This window comes from Protopterus annectens, chromosome 10.part0, assembly GCF_019279795.1.
Source record: "Protopterus annectens isolate FY-2018-M chromosome 10.part0, PAN1.0, whole genome shotgun sequence".
NCBI classification, from domain to species: domain Eukaryota; kingdom Metazoa; phylum Chordata; order Ceratodontiformes; family Protopteridae; genus Protopterus; species Protopterus annectens.
The window spans coordinates 1,455,805,939-1,455,819,620 of record NC_056744.1 but is presented as its reverse complement, the minus strand read 5'-3'; the positions used below and the strand labels follow the sequence as shown (position 1 = coordinate 1,455,819,620).

Here is a 13,682-nt window from a genome sequence, read left to right as displayed (position 1 = left end):
AACTACTTGGGCATCCTTCAACTCAGTTGAAACATGGCTCTCCACAACCAGCTCATCCTTAACCCTAAAAACAAAGCTGTTACCCTTCCTACCAAAAAAAACCCTTCTCCATACTGTCCCTTTAATTTTTAGGCATCACCATGAAGGCAGAACATTGAGCTGGCACCTCAGCGTTCATGAAAATCTACTGCCAATCATTAGCAGACCGCTGTGGCGACCCCTAACCGGGAAAAGCCGAAAGACTACAACAACCATTGATCAGATTAAATTTGACTTTCATGTCAATAACTGCATGAAGAAAACTCGTTCAAAACTAGGGCTTCTTTATCATAACAAAAAATTCCTTACTTCTGAAGCCAAGGTAACTCTCCCTTACTTACCTTCTACCTAGTCTAATGTACAGCTCTCAAATCTCACAAACTGGACTCACAAACTGAACTCATCTCTTCTGACCAAACTCTATCTCCCTACAACAAGGCATCTAGATTTGCTGCTCAGCAAACCTATAAATCCCACTGTCTTTCTCTAAAACACTTTAACTGGCTTGAATTACCTCACCAACTTCTCCTCTCTCGGCTACAGATCATTCATTCTATCCTATACCAGTCTTACTGCCCTATACTCTCCCCTCTTGTTGTCTTTTTTGGCTTTTCCCAGCTAGGGGTTTCCACAGTGGAACTCCAGTCCGCTAATGATTCGTAGTTGATTTTTACGTGCTGAGTTGCCAGCCCTAATGCACAACCTTCAACGAAAGTACGCCCATTCACGCATGTCTCCAGAAGACGCTCTAGCTGAGAGTCGAAACCGGTCAGTGTCTCCCCTCTAATCTTCCATTATTCTCTCTCCAGACCACTCCGAAGCTGTACCCAAGACCTACTATAAATATACAAACCCAAGTCTAAATTTGGATATAATGTGTACAGTTAATCATCCTGCTACTGCCTGGAATAAGCTTCCACTACAAATCCGGACCCTTACACATCCCAAACTATACAGCCACTAAAGAGTATTTTACAAGTCACTGGTCTTGCCACTGCAATCTCCCTCCCTAAACACTCCCCATCTCTCATACCTTTCACTACAGCCTGTTCAGAACTCACTCTTCTCCCTAGCTCCCTCCACTTTTTCTTTCACCAACTACCCTCTCTGTCTTCTCCAAACTATAAAGATAATTGCCTCAGAGAAACATTAAATGGTAATTGTTCTTCTGCTATCACAAAACAGGATTTTCTGTAACCACCTACCCTAAAAACTACTATTGCTCTTCATATATATTGCTATTAATCCCTATGTATAAAGTAAAATTATGTTGGAGCTTTTCTCCCCGGGTCTTTGCTGAAAAGGGGCTTTTCAGCTCAGTTGGACAAACCTGGTCAACAAATGTAAATTAAATAAATTGTAGGAGTCCAAAATCCAATTGATGATCTGTACCAGTACACTTTAACACACAGTTACACAATGCCAAGTGATTTGTAAAATGTGAGGAGCATACTAAATCATTAATTTGTTCTTATTTACCTTTTTGAGTTTTTAAAAAAAAAAAAAAAAAAAAAAGGAGCCACCTACTAATGCCACAGCTGGAGAATGAGAGTGAGGTTGATCATGGCTGCAGCCAGAGTCGTCAGCATCATCAGATTGCTCTTGTAAAGACAATTCCCATAAAGAAACTGATGTACAAATGTCATGAAGTTGCTATACAGCTGAATTTTTCATGTGCAGCACACATTTCTACTGCTATTTGGCAATAATGCATTCAATAGATCATGAAGAAAAACTGCATTTTTCTCCCTGCTTGGGTTAAATACCCACTTTCTCTCCAATTTGTCCCAAAATGTATGAACTACCCTATAAGCATAAAGCAAATCTGAGAAAGTTGCCACTGTTTTTACACTGCTAATTTGCATGCTTCAGTAATAGCTATAAGTTCAGCTATTTGAACAGACCCTTTCATTTAATTGCCCCAGCAGTAAAATTCTGTCCTGGATACATATGGAAGTCTGCTACTAAAGTACTACCATCTCTTAGAATACAGGATCTAAAAGTAATTCAGAATATGCGTATGGCACAAATTTTAGATTAGATCTAGGAGGAAGCAGATAATTGGCTACAAAATATAATTGTGAGGTAGTTCTTTATCCACTTTAGGACTTGGAAGTAAGCAATCTGATCTGTAAAAGGTTAAGTAAAGATTGTATTTAGACAGAGTTTTGCAGCAGCAAATATTGCATTCTGGTCTTTACCGGTACTCTACAGAATGCGGCACTTGTACAAGTCCTGTGCCAGAGAGTAAGAGCAGATGCAATTTGTACCAAGTGCACCACAGTTTCCACCTACCTAGGGCAGTGGGACAAGCCTGCTGCTACTAGCCAACAAGGTTCCCTGGCTTAAGCCACCCAAGAGTTAATTTCCTGTGCCCATGTCGAGCAGAGCCACAGAAGTGATCCCTGGGGTGTATTTCCTCTTTCCCATCCACTTATCAAGATTTTTCTTGAAGAGTGCTAATGAGGAACTTTGCTTGACATAGATGGGTAGCTTGTTCCAGAGTATGGGAAGTGTCTGGGACAGGAATCTATCCATCCAGCATGTCCTGTTTATTGTGGTGACAAGGTTTAGGTCCCTAGAGTGTGTAGCTCGGAGGGATTGGGATTTCTTTAGGTGTAGCATGTCCAACAGCTCTGGGTTTGACATGGCTTTATATGTTGGGCAGAGATCATCTCTGCATAGGCGATATGCTATGAAGTAAACCTGGAGTTTTTTTGAGACAGTCAGTGGTAGACTGCCCAGTAATCCTCTTTGTGAGGTACTTCTGTGGCCTTTCCAGCTGCTACAGATGTATTGTGGTACATTCCAAAAGGGGCATTGTACTCTATAATGGGTCCGATTGTCGAGTAGAGGGGAACAATTACCCCCCCCCCCCCAGATGAGAACCCTTTTGTGATGGTGTGCCACATAGCATTTCCTGACTACTGTGGTGATGGGATTATCAAAGGAGAGACTACTGTCCACCTGGGTCCCCAGGTCCCTTACTACACATTTTACATTTAAGTAGACTTCCGCCTATGTGATAGTTCATGGGTACAGAGTTTTTACCAAAGGTGATGACTATGCACTTTTTGGCATTGAGCTTGAGGCCATGGCTCCAGCTCACTGCCAACTACAACATGGTTAGAAATCCATTGTCAACAATAACCTGTCCATAAAGTTCTGTAGTTTAGTCTTGTATGGTTCAGCTGTATGGCAGTAATGCATGAGGGTAGAATTTGTCTAGAGCCTTCGGAACATACCTCTTAGAACAAAAAATCTGGGCAAAGGCCCAAAAATGGGGACCATTTTTAAATACTGCTCTTGCAACCTTAAAGTAGATAGAATAAGAGTTTTTGCATTGGCATGCATTTTCTGAAGGGTATGAAGTCTAAAACTCAATGGATGCCATTACTTAACTTCATCTTCAATGATTTGCTGGAAAACCACAATTTTATGAAAAATGGTCCAAAAATTGAGGCAAAAAACTGGACATTCTGCAATCTGTACAGTTGAAAGGTATGCTTCGGAGGTGGTCATAAATATTGAACCTGTGGTTTCCACAACTGATATGATTTTTTTCTTAACCTTGAACCTTAATTGCTAGTTTGGTTTGGGGAAAAATAGTATCTTGTAATGAGAATCTGAAGCCAGAATTAAATCTACATATTGCATTGGACAAAATTGCATTTTGTCCACTTTTTTTTTTTTTTTCAAAATGAGTAGGTGATTCTACATACCCATATGACATCTTGTTTATGTATATACCTGTCCTGTATATATGAATGCAAACCTATACTAACCCTCTCTGGGTATATAGGGATTGACAAGAAATGAAATCGGAAAAATATCACTGAGAAAGTGGTGGCAATTATTTGGATCAAACTTAATAATTTTGTGGAAAGGTCTAGGATTACAGGAAAAAGTAGGTGGCACTACTACTTCATTAACTGCTTGTAAATCTTGTGCAAATCTAAAAGTGGTTTTGCCTGGTTTCTTAACTGGTAATATAGGCATGCTGCAGGGGCTTAGGGCAATTTATTCCTTGCTGGAGCAATGTTGAAATGAGAAGTTGGATTAATTTTTCTGCCTCTGTCGACAGATACTGGACTAATAGGTAGGTCTTCCAAGGTACCTAACTTTCGTGAGTAGTCCAAAGCTGTGGAGGAACTTTTTCCAGTCCCTCCAAATCTGCAGTCTGACTTGATGTCATTACAGCAAAAAGGTATCTTAGTCTGCACAACAGTCAGTTTAGTATACTCCCAAAGGAGGGGATTAATTTGGAATATCGAGGAAGGCTTCATATGGAGTATGATAAGTGGTGTATCTTGGCATACATAAATCTCTACTTAAAAGGTTTCATGGGGTTGTATTTCCTACAAAAAAGCATGTTCTTTTAATGGACCTATTTGAATAGGAATGTGCTTAGTTCATGGGTAGACCAGAGGAACCCCCCCCCCCCCATACAATTTTGGTGGACAGTGGAAGATTTTCAGCATTTACTGACACAGGAGCAAGTAGATGATGTCAAAAAAGGGACCTTCGTGGTCCACGGGTACCAAAGGAAGTAGCTGTGGTTCCCGGGCACAGTTGCCCTAATGATCTTGCTGCCAGTTAGTGGCTGCCAAGCAGTACTTCACATCGGAGGGAGTATTTTTGATTGCTGTGGCACTTGCATATTTGGTACACATGCCTGTAGCAAGTGAGCATTCATTATGTTAATGTTCAGCTTGTCCTTAAAACAATTAAGGCACAGCTCACGTTGTGACAACATCCATGTGAACCTGTATCCAACTGTTGTAGCTGAAATCTAATTTATTTTTTCTTCTCTAACTGTATTGTCTGCCACAATGTGCTTGCTTAACAATCTCATGAATGCTTAAGGAGGATTGCTAGAACTTACCAAGTTTAATCTGTTCCTGAATTGGTGGTAACAAACCTACAAAGGCTGCTGACGCCCTGCTGGCTGCTGCTTTCTGTGAAGGTTTTTGGATGTCCAGAAAAGGCTTCACATGCATAGTCATTCCATTGTAAATATGATCAATAGATTAGTTTTCCTTCTCTACGAATTCCTTTACTCCTTGGCCAATTTGGTGTTTGGAGGCCATAATGTAGTGACTGCTTTAAGGGATCCCTAGTGGTAAGAAACCAGTCATCTGTGTGCTCTAATATTGTTGCCTATGTTTGGATTATTCCTATATTTTCCTAAAAATGTTGGGGTGTTGAGGCCTTTTAAATCTCCTCTGAAATCTTCTCCTGTAGGGTTTTCCAATTGTACTGGTCCTTTTCTGAATGTGCTCATATTGGTGGGAAATCCTACAACGGCTTGGAATTCTATATTCCATAGTCATCTACCCTTATGATAGGCTCGGTATCACTGTCCGAGTGGCTGTAGGATTGGATACCCCTCTCAATGGATGCATTTGAGTACCAGGGGATTTCTTTTTCTGCAGAAGATCAGAATCTGGCCCTTCTCTATACTTTTAGAAGGGGAGTCCATTCTTCCGGAATTAACAGTGACTCTGTTCAGGGTGTGTGTTTACTTTTACAAAAGTGTTTTAATTTGCCTGCATGTTTTTGCAGTAGCAGTACCTCCTTTTCCTCTTTATTACCAGTCATTAAAAGTTGACCAGCAAGACAAGTACTTTATTCCCTAAGTTCCTCTGTCTGGGAACTATTAGTGAGCTCTGATCATTTTACCAAGTATAACTGTCTACAGCTCTTTTCATAACAATGAGCACTAGTGTAGGTGTAACACCCACTCTCATGCCAAAGTGGATAGATTTGCCACTATGATTATAAGCCCTCTGGCATACTAGTAAGGAATCCCCTCTGTTTATTTTTTCATTATCCTCAAGTAAGGGAGAGGGTTTTAATCTGTCCTTAGTACAAGGATACTGTAGTCTGTTTGGATTATAACCCACTTTCAATTATTCTTTTTGTATGTTTAACTGATTTAAATGTTGCTCTCCTCAAATTTGCCTGTACTCCTACAATTGTTTAAAGCTTGCGTGTAGAGACCCCATAACTACTACAAACAAATGCAATCTGAGAGTCATGCTGCTCAACGCTAGAAGTCGAAATCTCAAAATGCACTCACTTGAAATACTCCTTTAAAATGGAGAATATCTACATTTTGTGCTGAAAGATCTGGTTCAAGGCAGCAGAAAGCACACCTGCACTACCAGGCTATAACTCATTCCACACCTTCGCCCACAGAACTTTGACCAAAGCTCCAAAGGTGGTGGTGGTTACATATTCATAAAGGATGTGCACACCTCCAGACTTGGTAGCCCAACATAACTCATCTGAAAGTGCAGCTAACACTGGGTAAGACAGCGACTCGGGTCGTAGCTTGCTATAGGTTCCCCAACCATGTCCCAAGACTCGCTCCAGATTCCTAAGCACCCTGGAGAATATTATGGTCCAACCTAACACTCTCCTACACAGAGACTTCAACTACCCCTCCTTTAACTGGGAAAAATTCCAGTGCTCTGAACCAACTTGTTCTTACCACCACTAGAGGTAGCAACATCCTTGACCTACTCTAACATGTACACAAATGTATGGATCTCACCATACCCAATAGAATAAAGACACTCTCCTCAAAAGGAAGCCAATCTAGTGATCCCCTGCCATAAGTGAACTCTACAGCAGGAGGAGGAAACTGATGTGGAATAAAGCGAAGTCCCAAGACTGGGAAAACTCCAGTATCAGCCTCAACAAAAGGTTGAGATCCCTCATGAAATCCTCTAAAGCTAGCTATGAAAATAGAATTGCAGCAGATAAGGACAACCACAAGGCATGTAAAGAATTTTCCACGGCAATACCTAGATTTGCTCTGAGCTACTGCACAATGGTACCTCCTATACTGAGCCAACAGATATTGCCAGTATACTGGCCAAACAGATTCAGTGCTAACTTTACACCCCCCCCCCCAAAAGAACCAATCACAATACCAGTAGATTGTCGGGCACCCAGTACTACTGCTGCACAGGTTAAAACAGCACTGTCCAAGGCCAAGAATACAGCTTCTATGGGACCTGACAATATCCCTGGCTGTGTTCTACATGAACTACAGAGTGAACTGGCACCTCACCTGTGTGCCCTGTTCAATCACAGCCTCACCTCAGGCTTTGTCCCCACCAAATGGCGCATTGCTGCAGTCATCCCTCTCCACAAAGGAGGAGTGACTACAGACCCCAGGAATTCGCCCAATTAGCCTGACTAGTCTGATATGCAAAGCTATGGAAAGCATCATCATGGACCTAATAAACAAAGATATAAGGAATCTCCAATCTCTGGATCCCACACCGTTTGGTTTTGTGAAGGGTAGATCATGCCTGCTCAACTTGGTTGACTTATTTGAGGCGGTCACCAGAGCTGTGGATGAAGGCAAAGTGGTTCATACAGCCTACCTTGATCTGGCCAAGGCCTTTAATACCATTCCCCACTTGGGAATCAAAGAAAAACTCACTAAGCTAGGCATCAACCCCTATATCACTAGGTGGGTTGCAAACTGGTTCACAGAACCCACAGTATGAAAGTAGCTGACTCCAGACTGCTGACCAATCATGAATGGAGTCCACTGGTTTCAGTCCTTGGTCCTCTCTTCTCTGAAGTCCAAGCCAACACGAAGGGACTCTGGCTGACAAAGTTTGCAGGCTGGGAGCTATTAACTCCCCAAAGTGATGTTGACATCCTACAGAAAGGCCTCAATAGCACTGGCTGGTGTCAGAACCATGGCCTTAAGCTCAATGCCAAAAAATGTCTAGTCATCCCCTTGGGGAAAAACCCGGTTCCCTTGAATTAGCACATCTGATGTAGTTCACTGAACACAGAAGGTATTATAAGAGATCTGGGAACACAGGTTGACAGCAGCCTTTCTTTTGACCACGTTGCCACTGTGGTCAAAGTCCTATGTGGCACATCTCATTACTAAGGGTTTTGCATCCAGAAAGAAAGGAGTTATTGTCTCCCTCTACTCTACTCTTCCCTCATTAGGCCAATCATGGAGTACAATGACCTATTTGGCATGTACCTCACTATACACCTGCAACAACTGGAGAGGCTGCAAAAGTACCTCTCTAAGAAGATCCTAGGCCTTAAACACTTGTCCTATACAGGCGGACCAAAAAAAAAAAACTCCAACTGTTCTCTGTCTCATATCGCCTACTTGGAGATTATCTCTGCTTGACTTACAAAGCCATGTCTGACCCATCTCTGTTAGAAATGCTACAACTAAAGAAATCCCAATCCCTCTGCACCACACGCTCTAGACCTCAACCTACAGAACATGCTGGAGGGACAGGTTCATAACCTAGTGTCTGCCCATGCTATGGAAAAGGCTTCCCATATGTGTCGAGCAGAGCACCTTACTGGCCGCCTTCAAGAGAAATCTTGAGTGGATGGGAAATAGAAAATTCACCCCAGGGATCACTCCAGTGCCTCTACTCGACAGACGCACTAGGAACTAAGGTTGGGTGGCACGATGCCATGGTATTCCTATGGGCTAGGCTTGTAAAGGCTCCAGGGCCATTAGCCTAGTACACAGCTATTGACCTATATGAAAAAATATTTTGGGATGGTTGAATAGTTGAGTGATTAGTATTGCCTCCCTCCAAGAAGTTCGGTTTATAATTTATGGCTGGCATGCTTTGCGTGCAAAGATTGTATGTCTTGTCTGTGTACACATGGGGTTTCCCCATGTGCTTTTATTTACACTTGCAGTTCTGAGAATTATGTTTATGATCCTCGAATGCCTTAACAGGCATACCATTTTGGGGTTGAGTGGCTTGTATAATGCTTCCAAACACGGATCAAAAATGAGGCCACTGGATGGTTCCTTGGCCATCATCCAGCTAGTCAAGAGACCACCAAAAGAATGTCATTCCTAGCCAATTACAGGTAAAGGATCATTTCCATACATTTACTACATTAAATTGGTCTTAAACCAATGGAAATGCACTGTGGCGTGTGTGTGTGTGTGTGTGTGTGTGTGTGTGTGTGTGTGTGTGTGTGTGTGTGTGTGTGTGTGTGTGTGTGTGTGTGTGTGTTTATGGTAAGTGTTTGCACTTTTATTTAGTCAGTGGAGAGTGCTACAGGTCCCCCATCTGTGGGTGGGCTTGTGACATACACATGCTCTAAGTGATATGTCTATTTCTGTGCAAACCTTTCTACAGCATGTTTGATCATGGGTAATGCCATTTTAGGTACAATTTGTCCTTTTTGGGACTTGCTGTGGTGGGTAAACATTAATTGGGGGGGGGGGGGTGATCTGATTCCTATTGAGTGATGCAGGAAGACTCTGTACTGCATATATACATAGAACTGCTTGGGTGGCTTAAGCAGACAAAAAACCTCCCAGATCTGGGGTGGGGGGTAACAACGGTACACAGTCCACTTGTTGAGCACTAGCAGTTTAGTCAATGTACATTTAATAGACAGCTGTCTTCAGTCATTTTTGATGATGAGCATAATGCCAAAAGTTTGAACTTCTTACTCTGAAAAGCCTGTTCTTTGTTACATCTGCAGCAATGCAATAAATTTGTCATCTATCTGCTTATCTCTAGGGCAAGCTCGAAACTGTCTTGTCTCCCTTGAATGCAAACTTGGAATACCTTGCTGAGCTCCAAAGCAAGCAAGAAAATGCTTTGTTGAATATACAAGTAAGTTTGTTATTTATTTTATTTATGTATTTATTTTTCTTCTTTAGTTTACATTTTTTTTTTCTCTTTAGGATACATCCCAGCAGTTGGAACAGCAGATTGATTCAGAGTTTGCCAAACTGTTGCAGTTTCTTGAGGAGAAGAAAGTGAAGCGGATCCAAAATCTGAAGGATGAAACAAAAAGAATTCTGGAAAAGATGGAGAAAAATCTGCAGGAAATAAAAGAGAAGTATAGTATAATTCATGGAGAAACATGCACTATCCTGTCAAAGATGGAACAGAAGGATTATCTTGCTTTCCTAGCAGTAAGTGGCAATTCTACACTCTTGTCTTATGGCGATAAGAATGGGAGCTTGACTTTATCCTTCTAAAAAAAAAAAAATGTGGCAAGCTGTCAAATTCCTCATTGCAGTATTCATTTAAGCAGAGACAACCATCTTCCTGCAAAGCTTGTTTAATTTTGTGACTAGGAACCTTGGGAATGGCAGTACAAACAGTGATTTGTGGGTGTCGCAAAGATCACGGTCAGTTTAAACCTATACTGGTCTCTACTGACCATTGAATGGTCGCACTGCAGTAGTAGGCTAAATTAATTTTCTAGTCAGTTTCCATGGTGAGATGGTCTAAAAGCAATTTCACCAAACCATGGATCCTGAAGATTACTAATCACTAATGTCAGTTTGTTCCATCCTAACCCCCCCCCCCCTGTCCCATCCTCCCTGTAGGAAACCATTCACTCAGTATTGATGGATGGGTGGATTTAACAAGAATGCTGCTCCTAGGCAATTTATTATGGGCCGATATTGTATATCTGTAGAAGTGCACTTCCTTACTCCCTTTTATAGCGCTTTTTAATGTGCTAGTTTTGTCTATAGTATGGCAACAGCTTTCACAGTTATTCTCCAACAATGGTCTGACTCAATACGGGTAGTATTGTAATAATACCTTGGTACTTGTCCTAGCACATTCTGCAGAGTTCACGTCATTCAGGTCTTCGGTCCCAAACTGGCATAACCTTTTTGTTTACTTGCGATGTGGAAAGGAGAATCACACATTCATATCTCAACGCCCAAAATGGGTATAGGAAGTTCGATTTGAGTGAAAGTAACAATTGTACACAGATTTCACCAGTCTGCTATAGTTGTCCATTATTTTAATCATTTGGTTACCATATCGGCTAGACTTTCCTAAACTGCTGGGGGAAAGGGGGATACTGGCATATGCTGAAATTCCTGCATTTAGACTAATACTGGTCTATTAGATGGTGCAACCACCAACACTGGTATAAATCTATTGGCTCATGTTGACAGTGCCAGAATTTAGAATTAGCTCTAGCATAAGAGGTGAGGTGGTGGGAGAATGTGTATCATGTATACAGTCTTGCACTGAACCTAAATACTATATTCATTCTCTTACTGAGTAGCTCTGCAATTTTATGATTGTGAAGAATTAACATAGTTTTTCCTGAGAATATAATTATCGGTGAAAATTTCTCTTGTTTTTTTCCTGGATAAACCTTATTTCATTGCAACTCTTACATGCAATATATTTTTTTCATTGATCTTTAGCATTAATCATACTATAATCTAATTTTGAAATTTGCATGTCAAAAATATATTTTTTTATATAATACTTGAAGATTGCATGGTAGTGAAGGGAGTAATTGAGTTGCAGGAAAATGAGCAGAAATGTAATTCTTTCCCATGCTATCTGTATAACGTGCAACAGAGGCAATAACTGATTGGTATGGTTTGTAGAAGTGTAATTTAAAATAGGCTAGGAATTGAGCATTGGGCTCTTGTCATTTTGTCTTGTTTTTTCAGCATATTATAAAACAAAACTTTCTGTACATTGGGCAGAGCTAAAGCTCCTTGCTAAGGAGTTGGTATTCATCCTCTCCTCAAATATTTGTCCTCTAACCAGAGGTATCCAGTTTAGTGCTTGTGTGTGTGTGTGGGGGTGGGGGGGTGGGGGGTGGATTAAAAACTTTGTAATGGTAATAAAATTTTTTTAAGTAAATATAGACATTTTAACTGTTACAATAGACAACTTTCTCTTTCTTGGATATTTGCATTCCTGAAAATGTTTGCCACAGGACTTTAAATATGAGTTCTTATTTATCCGGATTTGCAATCTTTATGATTTTTCTGTTTTTACCACATCTGATCATCTCTTTACATGCATAAAATAAAATTGTCCTGTTTTGGATTAGCTGGGATGATCTCTATAGAGTTTTGGGAATGCAGAATATATATCTTTACATGAACAGTCACTTGCACATAGGAAACAGCTTATCTAAATAAATTTGAAGGTCTGACCATTCCTGTACCTGCTAGCGTTGTCCACTGTAAATCTTGCTATTTTAATCTTTGTCATTGTCTGGCATAGTCTTCATAATGACATTAAGACCCCACAACTAACCCCAGAGGTACTTCACTGATGTAGTAAAAACCTCACTATATACTATGTTTACTGTTGTCGCCTCACAGCAAGACGTTGTCCCATTCGATTCTCAGCTAGAGCGTCTTCTGTGGAGACATGCGTGAATGGGCGTTCTTCGTTGAAGGTTGTGCATTAGGGCCAGCAACTCAGCACGTAAAAATTAACTGCCAATCATTAGTGGACCGGAGTTCCGCTGTGGCGACCCCTAACCGGGAAAAGCCGAACACACACACACACACACACACACACCATTGCTGTCCTGAAGCCAGACTCCTGTTCATTTCATACATATTTTCATCCCCAACATCTAGAGCTGGTTATAGAAGAATGTGGCACAGAAGCAAATGCCTTTGCCAAATCCATGTAAACCATATTTAATGGAATGCCACCATCATCCTGCCAAACTAATTTCATTCAGAGGTATTGATGGTTGATCTCCCATTAGTAAAAGCAACCAACACTTTTAATATCTGATCCTATATTATCCTCTCATCTTCACTGATGGGATATCCAGCCTCCTAGCAGGCCTGAGTGGTCAATTTCTTTCTCTCTGGTCTAACAATGCATCCATATTGTTGCTCAGATCTCCTGAGTGGACAATTTCTTTCTCTCTGGTCTAACAATGCATCCTTATTAGTAAAACAAAAAAGGCGAACCAGGAACAACTGCAGATCACCGATTTATTTATTTAACCAAAATTGTACTAAGCGCTTTCACCCACACACATCAGGGCATCTTCAGAGTACTGACAATCCTTGTGTTGAACCTCTTTTCTAATCCTTATGTAAATTAGATAATTGAACAATTAAACAATTAATACCTACGCAGCTAGAAATTCTTAAAGGTACAATCAGCAAAAATGAACATAAACAGCCAGGACTTGTGCAAACTTGTTAATTTGTAAATGTAATAAAACCTTCTTGTCAAAAACTATGTATATGTAATACCAATAAATAAAAGTAAAAATACATATATAAATATCTAGATAATAGTATAGATCTAAATAATTATTACATATAAACAATTGTTATACAATCCAGCATAAAATCATTCATTAAAAAATTTCCTAACATTAAAATTCATATTGTTATACAAAATATTTAAAACATTAAATTATCAGATGTTAACCTAATACATACAAGATCAAATAAATTGAGACTTGTACTTTAGTATACTTGATATAGAAATATGTTCGTTAATACCAGGGCTAGAACTTGCATTTAGCCGTAATTGCCATAAACATTCTTTAGCCTCAAGTAAGGTGTTGTCATCACCACCTTTGTTATTATTGTAGTATACAATTCTGTCAATAACAAAGAATAAAAATCTCTTAAAATTCTGGCATCTTAGATTATGCATATAAAAGAGAACTAGTGTCTCTAACATGTTCCACTATCCTTTCCTCGAACCTTACTTGAGGCTAAAGAATGTTTATGGCAATTACGGCTAAATGCAATTCCTAGCCCTGGTATTAACTAACATATTTCTATATCAAGTATACTAAAGTACAAGTCTCAATTTATTTGATCTTGTATGTATTAGGTTAACATC

At 40.2% G+C, this 13,682-nt stretch overlaps 1 protein-coding gene across 1 annotated transcript in view; it reads left to right on the top strand.

Moving 5' to 3' along the window:
• LOC122812844 (zinc-binding protein A33-like) overlaps positions 1 to 13,682 on the top strand; it is a 101,354-nt gene that overhangs the window by 36,323 nt on the left and 51,349 nt on the right. The window contains exons 2-3 of the mRNA XM_044084888.1: positions 9,594 to 9,689; positions 9,761 to 9,994. Of these exons, the coding sequence (XP_043940823.1) occupies positions 9,594 to 9,689; positions 9,761 to 9,994 (330 nt within the window). The remainder of the gene's footprint in view (positions 1 to 9,593; positions 9,690 to 9,760; positions 9,995 to 13,682) is intronic.